Genomic DNA, 9,276 nt, shown 5'->3' with positions numbered 1-9,276 from the left:
GAAAGTGTGTTATGATTTTGTTTTATAGGTAACCATTTGTTTCCAATATTCTTACAATCACTTGGATCTCTGTTCTTTAACAATAAACTTATTCTTGTTTTCATTATAAATGTATCTCTGTGCTGTGGTGTTAAGTAAAGTGGTGATCCTGAGTTGAATCTTACAAACTGGTGTGCACTGCCGTTCGTTTGGGAATAGCAGGCCTGGCAATTTTATGAGTGTTCAGTAGGGTTACCATTCGTCCAGATTCCCCCGGACATGTCCGGCTTTTAGAGTTAAAAATAGCGTCCGGGGGGAATCTGTAAATGTCCGGACTTTCCCCCCCCCATGCAGAGTGCGCGCGGCTGACAGGGCAGCCAGCCGGATGGTGCCACTTACATGGGGCTCCGACAGCCAGAGAGAGCCCCTCCTCCGCTTCCCCCTCCTCTCCCCTGCAGCTGAGAGCACTCCCTCCCTCGCAGATCACCAGCCGGCCATTCGCACCGGCAGTCTGGAGCTCCTCCCCCTGCTCCTCCTCCCCGGCACGCTGGTCTGAGCGGCAGGGTAAGGGGGTCAGGGGGTCGGAGAAGGGGCAGGGAGGTTCTGGAGGGGGCAGTCAAGAGACAGGGAGGGGGGGTCGGGAGTTCGGGGGGGGCTTTCTGGGGGTGGGGGTGTGGATAAGGTTTTGGGCAGTCAGGGTACAGGTAGAGGGTAGGGTCTCAGGAGGAGGGAGGGTTGGGAGTTCTGAGGGGGGTGGGAAGTGGGAGGGAGTGGAAGGGGCAGGAGTGGGGGCGGGGCTAGGCAGGACGGGGGCGGGGCTAGGGCGGGGCTCCTCCCGTCCTCTTTTTTGCTTGCTGAAATATGGTAACCCTAGTGTTCAGTGGATAAGGGGCTGGACACTGCCAGGAATGCTCCAAGGACTTGGGGCTGGCGTGTACTTATCGCTACCTGTACAGCAAGAGGGAGGCCTGAAAGGCACTGCTTGTACTGCCAGAGGCTGGTGGTTTCAGGAAGGTGATCCACCACAGTCACGGACAAGACTTTCTCACACTAAAGGCAGGTGGTGGTGAGTGTTACAAACCCAGGGCCGGCGCTTCCATTTAGGCGACCTAGGCGGTTGCCTAGGGCGCCAGGATTTGGGGGGGCGGCAATTTGGCGGCGGGGGGTCCTTCCGCGCTCTGGGTCTTCGGCGGCAATTCTGCAGCGGGTCCTTCACTCGGTCCGGGACCCGCCGCCGAAGTGCCCCGAAGACCGGGAGCGTGGAAGGACCCCTGCCTAGGGCGCCAAAAAACCCTGGCGCCGCTCCTGTACAAACCCTCTCTGTTTTATTGAGATGAAAGCAGATGCTCCTCTCCATAGAGGAATGGGGAATTTGGCTTCCCATTGATGTGGAGGGAAAGGTGGTGCTCCTCCCTTCCCTGGCACCAGGGTGGTTGGATGCCCTTTTATGGGACAGGACAAGATGCCCCTTCGTTGGGGAAGCTAGCACCCCCCACCCTGTTGATGGGAGAAAGCTGGTATGCCCATGTTAGCGGGTAGTGGGTAGCTAATGCTTGAGGGGATATATGGGGAAAGAATAAAGATCTATCAAAGGACCCAGAGTTACTATGCTGTTAATAACAGGTGAAGTTGCATTTGGCAATTAATTGAGTGCTCCTCTGTGTTTGGTAACTTCAGGCAGAGAGTGAGCTGGCATGGTGAAAGGAGGCAGATTGTAGTGAAGGCCTGTTTAAGGTATCTGCCCCTTTTACAGCTGGCCCTTTCTGTCTGGCTCTGGGGGTTTGGAGCATCGCCATGATGCAGATGTAGTTGCTATCTCCCCTCCTCCCTTCCCCCCCCCCCATGCTGGAGCAGGCTGCATATTGAACAAGGAGGCAGGTGTAGGATTGCTTTTGGTCTGATGTATGTGGGCTGCATTCATTTGTTTAGTACCTATGAAGCAAGATTCAGGCTGTACATGCTGGCCAAAGACATTAAAGGAGCTGTGTCAACATGCCCATTTCCCCCCCTCCCCCATCCTCCCAGCTATTGGCAGGGATGTATTTGCCCTCCTTGTGGATCCCTTGGTACTGTGCACTGGACCACTTTGGGGGTTTTGCACCCCTCCAAACAAAGTGGCAGCTATTCTTAGCGTCAATGTGCCCACTAATTTTAACAAAACACCTCCATTTTTAGATATGTTGCTACTCTCTATTAGATGATTAAAGGACCTGTTCACAGTGCTGTGCTGCTTAAATAGTTTAATAGAAAAGGGTGTTGGGAATGTTCCACAGCCTGTCGACTGGCCTTTGAACAGGCAAAACACACTGGCTATGCTTAAGGCTGCGAGTCTGTCACGGAGGTCATGGAAGTAACGGATTCCGTGACTTTCTGTGACCACCATGACTTCTGCAGCGGCTGGCTCGGGGTCTCCTGAGCAGCTCGGGCAGCCCCTGGGCCAGCCGCACTGGCCGCTGCTGGGGCAGTCTGGGGCCATCGCGCCCCCCCAGCAGCAGCAGGAGTTTGGGTGTGGGAGGGAGCTCAGAGTTGGGGCAGGGGGTTGGGGCGCAGGAGGGGGCAAGGACTCTGGGCAGCGCTTACTTCGGGGTGGGCTCCCCGGAAGCGGCAACATGTCCCTCGGCTCCTAGGCAGAGGCGCGGCCAGACGGCTCTGCATGCTGCCTCTGCCTGCAGGCAGGGCCGTCCCTAAACATTTTGGTGCCCTATGCAGCCCCCCGGCCGGGAGTGGGATGGCCCCAGGCCTGTGGGGGGGGGGCAGAAGCAGGCTTGGGGGATAGGGGGGAATGGTATGTTATGCTTCCCACCGCCCGGTGAGGGCAGGGCAGGCTGGACCCCTTCTGCAGTCCTCGGGGGAGGGGGTGGAGTGCGGGTGTGGCTGGGGTGGGAGCAGGGGTGGGAATAGGCGGGGCTGGGGCAGAGCAGGGGTGGGGGTCATGGGGAAGAAGTGGAGCAGGGGCTGGAGCAGCACGCAACTGCATAGGGCACCAGGAAATTTGGTGCCCCATATTTCCTTGTGCCCTAGGCAGCTGCGTACTTTGTGTATGGGTAAGGATGGCCCTGCCTGCAGGTGCTGCCCCTGCAGTTCCCATTGGCTGCGGTTCCAGGCCAATGGGAGCTGCAGAGCTGGCACTCTGGGTGGGGGCAGCGTGTGGAGCCCCCCTGGCCACGCTTCCGCCTAGGAGCCGAGGGACATGTCGCTGCATCCAGGGAGCCGCGCAGAGCCAGGTAGGGAGCCTGCCAAACCCCTCCCCCCCGGCAGCAGTGGGGGTCCTGGGCTGTGCGCTGCCCTCCCTAGCACCAGCGGGGGTCCCGGGCTCCCCCCCCCCAGCACCCAAGTTTTAGTTAGGGGTATATAGTACAAGTCATGGACAGGTCAAGGGCTGTGAATTTTTGTTTACTGCCCGTGACCTGTCCATGACTTTTACAAAAAATACCCGTGATTAAAACATAGCCTTAGCAATGGAGCCTATCTTAGATACTTTGATCATACCTTTCCCTTGATTTTATCTTGTAATGTCTCATCTGTGAGAGCTGTGACAGTGATTTCCCGTAATTTGCTTGATGTGTCAGAATACTCCGCGGCATAAACCTCCCAGGACAGAAAAATGATATTGGTGAAAGAAACGTTAGTGTTTTGGGATTCTCAAATTTCATGATGATTGGTAGGAAACTTGTACTCCTCATTGACCACAGCCTCTTTGTCAGAATCTGCAGGCTCAGGACAGGGCTACTCCACTGGCTGCCGTGCTCCTCTAGGTCTGGGCATCACTAGCGTCAGCCTGCTTGTGTGCAATGCAGGACCTTTGAAGCTCTGCACTTGCAAATACAGCTACACTCTCCAGATTGCCTCCTCCAGAGGTGAAAGAGGTGCCTCCCTCAAAGTATCAGAGAATGTGAAGTATGGATCCAGAGCCTAATTTTCCCAGAGTTTGGGCTCTTTCAGAACTAGGTTTTGCTCCATTTCTAGTTTTGAATGATCATTATGCTGAAGTGGTCTCACTTTTGAACACTACGTGCTGACAAACAAGAAGAAACAGGCTACCCACCGCTCTACTGTTGCTGTGCATCGACAGGCTTGCTGCAACAAAACATTTGAAAAAACAGCCATCTGCTCCAAAATTCTCTTGTTTTTGCTCATATCCAATTAAGAGCAAGAAAGCATTATACTTATAATTTAACTATTTTAATAAATCTTAAACAGTGCATGGTTATATCATTTTATCCTTAGTTCAATTACATTCATGTACATTATAGTTTTATCTGCAGACAGTACAAATATATCAGATGCATAGCTCATTCATATGGATACTAAACCTATGATGTGGTTTAGCATTTTAATAGATGCTGTCAGCTTTGGCAACAATTCTTTACAGAACTGTTGAATGGACTGCTAATATAAATCCAAATAGTTGTAATCGTGGGTGATTTTGTTTCCTTTATACATAAAGACAAAAATGGTGTGTTATGCTTCTTAGCTCACCTTTTGGTTTATTTTTGGTTTTTTAGAATTCATTTAACCCGCCATCCTTATACCGCTGTTACCATTTTCCAGTATTAATGCTTGCTTTCCCTGTACCCCAGTCAAAAACTGATGGTTCTCCAGAAGAATGATCTCCTTCATTCCTCCCTGAGCCAAACCAGTGCCCTTTTCAGATTCCAGCTACCTTGGTAAGTAACTGCTGATGTGGGAAAGAATATTATCCTCACAATCTAGTGCCTTCTCTGCACTGATGATTTTCTCTAACTGTTGCTCTGTCATCATTTTAGCCCCACTGGTGCTAATGATGGCCTTGTCTAAGGCTTTATTTAAAAAAAAATCATCCATTTAGAAACATTTTACAAAAAACAAATAATGCATCGGTATTCTTTAATATAGAAACCAACTCCCGCACCTACTCTTCCATTTACAGGTACATACAGTTTAGTATGATGAATCATTCTGTATTTGATTAAATATACAAGCATGGGCCCCCTTCCTGCAAAGGCTTATGCGTGTGTATTCCCACTGAAGTCAATGTGTGTAAACTCAGTGTAAAGTAAACACTAGTGTAAGTCTTTGCAAGATCAGGGCGAGAATTTCCATTAACATTAACCAAAGTTAACGTGGATAAAGGAGAGAACAGATCAAAGTTACTCCAGTTTTATTACTACCATCTCAGACAATGAGCAGTACCTGTAAATTTATTTGTCCTTCCCACTCTGTAAGGCTGGTGAAAAAGTCAAGAAAAGGTGTGTGTGTTCTGTTGACTGGAAACGTGCCAATTTCACTGTGCATGCTAAAATCCAGGAAATATATTTTATACTTGTTCTGATTTTAAAAATGTGTTATGAAATTATCACTTCACAATTACTTGATTATGTTACTTTGGGCAGGGACCTTGTCTTCGTCATTTATATATACATAATCTCGAAGCCTGTCAGTGCAATCTAGATATTTAACAGCATTAGGAAAAACAGGAAGTAAAGTACTAATAAATGTATTTGCTAAACTAAGTAATTTTTCAGACTTTTTTTTCCAAAGATTTTTTTAATTGTGTATGAAATGGCCATCCCAACTTCCATTTAATTTCCTAGATGTTCACTACTTGTGTCAGATTGTTATATTATTAAAGCAGGGCGCAGGGCTGCATGCATAGGGAATGGTTGTGTGTGTGTTTGTGTGTTTCAGATTGGGAGTAAGTTTTATGGGTTTATCTTCTGATTGTTGAAGTCTTGGGTTTGACAATACTGTGGTTTGCCAGTCGGGATCAATGCCAAGTCAAACTGCTGCATAGTCGCATTAGGCCCCATCCACTGGTAGCCATTGTGTGGGTGAATGTAGTTGGACACTGCTTCCCAATTGGCAAATTCAAATAATTTCAGGGTATTACTCACTGCTCTTTAGTGTTTAATTAAAACACTCCCTGCCCCTCAAAGAAAGCAGTAGCTTTGTATATATATTTAAACAGGGTGATCCAACCCTAAAATCTGTTACACACTGTTGTAATTTCATTTTCAGGTACAGACAGGCCCAGCCCTTGTTTTAAAATCTTTAAGGCTTGAGAGGAGTGCAGGGGTAGAAGAGAGGGAGGAAACTTAACTGCTGCTGGGCCTTCATGAACAGGGAAACCCAGGATACTGTTGCTTAGTGTTTCTGCCACAGACAAGAAGGAAACAAGGGGGAAAAAAGCTCTAGTCTTTATGGTACAGAAACTCTAAGCATTCAAGCAGTCCTTTGTTGGGAGAATTATTTCTAGCCTTCTTTTTAGAGCTTTATCAAATCAATGGAGAGCCATACAGCAGTATATTATGAGGTTCTGGGGGGGGGGGGGGGGTGTTTTTTTTTTTTTTTAAACTTGAATCCAGCCTTGCCTCGTACATTTAGAATCCCATGAATTCAGATCCTGCTCATGCTCTGGACTGCATACACATAAAATTTCTGTATAAAATATATAGATATAAAAATAATATTTCATGCAATACTAAAACTTCTCTCCCAGCATGATAGCATATTGGTGAATGAGTATCCTCCTTATCAACAGTGTTTCAGGAATTGTCAGTTTCCTGGCAATTATACTGGTAGGTGATGGTCTCTGTAGTCTCTTTCATTTTGATCGGGGATCGGTGCTTGTTATTCCCTTTTTCTGCACTACTATGACTAATAGTTGAAAAAAGCAGATAGAACTTTAAAGAGCAGAATCACTCCTCTCTTGGCGACGTCTCATAATTTCTTGAAGCTCTGAATCCCCTCCGCATTTCTGGAATGGCAACAAAACATAAAGAGTTTGAACCTCAAAAAACGGCTTACAGCTTAACCTAAATAAGCGATATAGAATGCTGTCAAAATGGAGCTGCTTTCAAGGAGATAGGATATAAGTTAATAGGCCAGATCTTTCCATTAAACTAGGTTGATTTGCACCAGCTGAGGATCTGGCCCAGTGTTTCTAAGTTGTAGTTTTCACAAGATTTCTATTGTTTTTATGCTAAAACGAGTGTTCAGCAGGCCTCTTATCTTGGTTAATATAACTGTGTTTCTTAAAATGCCTGTTTAATACAGCTTGCTAGTATTTTGTGCTACTGGGTTCCATACTAATAGGATTTTGTGGGAAAACTTCTTACCTCCAGGAGAGATTTTTGCACTGTAATTTTACTGTATACCCTGGCTCCTTCGTGACACACTTTCTTCAATTCCTCCTTATTCAGAGAGAAAAGCTGGGCCCCCGTAAGTATGCCAAGATGCTCCACGGTCCTAGAAAAACACAAGTAATGAAAGGCATGTGATACAAATGGGTCAGAAGAAGGAGAAAAATGGAGTGAGAAGTCTATGAAGGTTTACCCTATTATGGCAGTGTCCACTCAATGAGTAGTCAACACATGAGATTAGGCTCTGTCTCCATATATATTTAATATTATTATGAAAAGTTAGCAGCCCATATTTAGTTATTATATACTTAATTATAATCTCTAGGTAAGAGGTGTTTAGGAATTACAGCCCAGACATGTGATCCAGTTCTAACCCTAGTTCTTATATTGACTCTCTGCAGTCTTGAGCAAGTCACTTGGGGCCAGATTTTTAAAGGTACTTAGGTGCCTAAAAATATAGATAGGATCTAGTGAGATTTTCAAGAACTGCCTAAGCTACTAACTCCTATTGATATTAAACAGAGTTAGGCACCTGAACTTTTTCAATATCCCACCAGGTGCCTCTCTGTCTCTATGCATCTAAATACCTTTAAAAATCTGGCCCGTAGCTTTTCGGTGCCCCAGTGTTCCCATCTGTAAAATAACTACTTTTGCAAAGTCCTTTGGGATTCTCAGCAGTAAGGTGTTTTCCTGTGAACTAACCCTGTCATCCAGGGTTGATCCTACTGGGAGATGCTAACTGGGTCCTGCTGACCACAGGTGGCTTGCTTGCTCCACCTTGGATATAAGGGAGGTGGGAGTGCACCCCTGAAGAGGTGGTGTAGAGATTGAACAGTCCTCAGGGAGGAACTTTAGGAGTAGCCACATCTAGAGAGAAGACACCGGCTGGTATTTGTGTTACATTGATTGTCTCTTTGTCAGTAAAACAAACCCCCTGGGAGTAGTTCGGACTCTGTACTGGCTGTGCGTACTGTGTTAAGAGCAGGGTAGAAGTGTCACTTGCTCACAGGCTTTATAAATTAAACAAACATAAGCATCCTGTAATCCAATAAAAATGTCAAAAGCCTCCTTCTCCCCCCTTTCAATGAAAGTTCAGCATCTCACATAGCAGCTGTGCAGATTTACCCTTTGCTGAAGGAATTTGCTTCCAGCCACGCTTTGACCTCTTCAGCGCTTGACTCAAACGTCAGGGGCACGGCAACTTGCTGAGGTTTCTCCACCTTAAAGTTTCTCTGGGGGGGCTGAACTTTACTAGTTGTGATCTTCTTCAGCAGCTCATCATTCACCTCATCCATATGATGGATAAGTTCTGGAAAACGGAGCACACTTTCAGGTTACAAATTAGAGACCGGGGTGAAATTCTGTCTTAAGTCACAACCAGTGAAAATCAGTGGGGTTGCATAAGGTGTAAGTAAAGGCAGAATTTGACTCTGCAGCTCTATTAACTCTCTAAAAAAACATGCTCAAGATAGGAAATCAGGAAAGCTAAATAATGTGGTTAACTTTAAAGAAGTGCTTTGCGGGACGGGTGAGACATGACATGACATTTTGACCAGGAAACCTGCTTCGGGAACAAAGTGTAAAGGAAACATTTTTAATGTGCCATCACTTTAGTAGTAACACACTGAATCAACTGTAGGGTTCTCTCATGTCCCACAGGCCCCAAAGCTAGCACCTGTCTTTTCAAATTCCTTTTTCAGCTTTTGAGGTCTGAAAACCTCCTTTCATGCCTTTAAATGCTGTATTTCCACAATACCTCTTCGGAGGGAGGGAATGCAAAATAACAGCCAGACACAAGTCCTTGTAGCAGAGTTTTAGGCTGATTTTAGTTTTCAAAAAGCTAGTTGAGAACCAGTCATAGGGTGACTTGCTCCTAAGATAAGTGAGTGGTTGGGTGCAGGTATTGTGTCCATGAATCCTGCAATGCAAAATCTTAGCCTAAGTTCTAAAGCAACTCCTGGAGGGCTAATTGGAGAATCTTGGAATAGTTGTTGGTGATCCTGAGAGCAAGGAGACAGACAGCAGAGATGGCATTGTGTTATGTAGTTACTAACTACCATATCAGGACTGGACAGTAATGACATATGGACATAGGGTAAATCCCTCCTCCTGTGTCTTACCTGTCTCTAACTAATACCTGAGAGATCTGTCTCTTTTTTTACATGGTGGTAGTAAC

At 46.5% G+C, this 9,276-nt stretch overlaps 1 protein-coding gene across 1 annotated transcript in view; it reads right to left on the bottom strand.

The window, feature by feature from the left end:
* Positions 1 to 6,643: 6,643 nt before the first annotated feature.
* The window catches only part of EPS8L2 (EPS8 signaling adaptor L2), a 92,179-nt gene continuing 89,546 nt past the window's right edge, over positions 6,644 to 9,276 (bottom strand). Inside the window, exons 17-19 of the mRNA XM_065402435.1 lie at positions 8,226 to 8,409; positions 7,077 to 7,206; positions 6,644 to 6,715 (exon numbers count right to left, since the gene is read on the bottom strand). Of these exons, the coding sequence (XP_065258507.1) occupies positions 6,644 to 6,715; positions 7,077 to 7,206; positions 8,226 to 8,409 (386 nt within the window). The remainder of the gene's footprint in view (positions 6,716 to 7,076; positions 7,207 to 8,225; positions 8,410 to 9,276) is intronic.

This window comes from Emys orbicularis, chromosome 4, assembly GCF_028017835.1.
Source record: "Emys orbicularis isolate rEmyOrb1 chromosome 4, rEmyOrb1.hap1, whole genome shotgun sequence".
In the NCBI taxonomy this organism is placed as follows: Eukaryota; Metazoa; Chordata; order Testudines; family Emydidae; genus Emys; species Emys orbicularis.
Note: the sequence above shows the minus strand (reverse complement) of the source record. Positions and strands in the feature narration are given on the sequence as shown.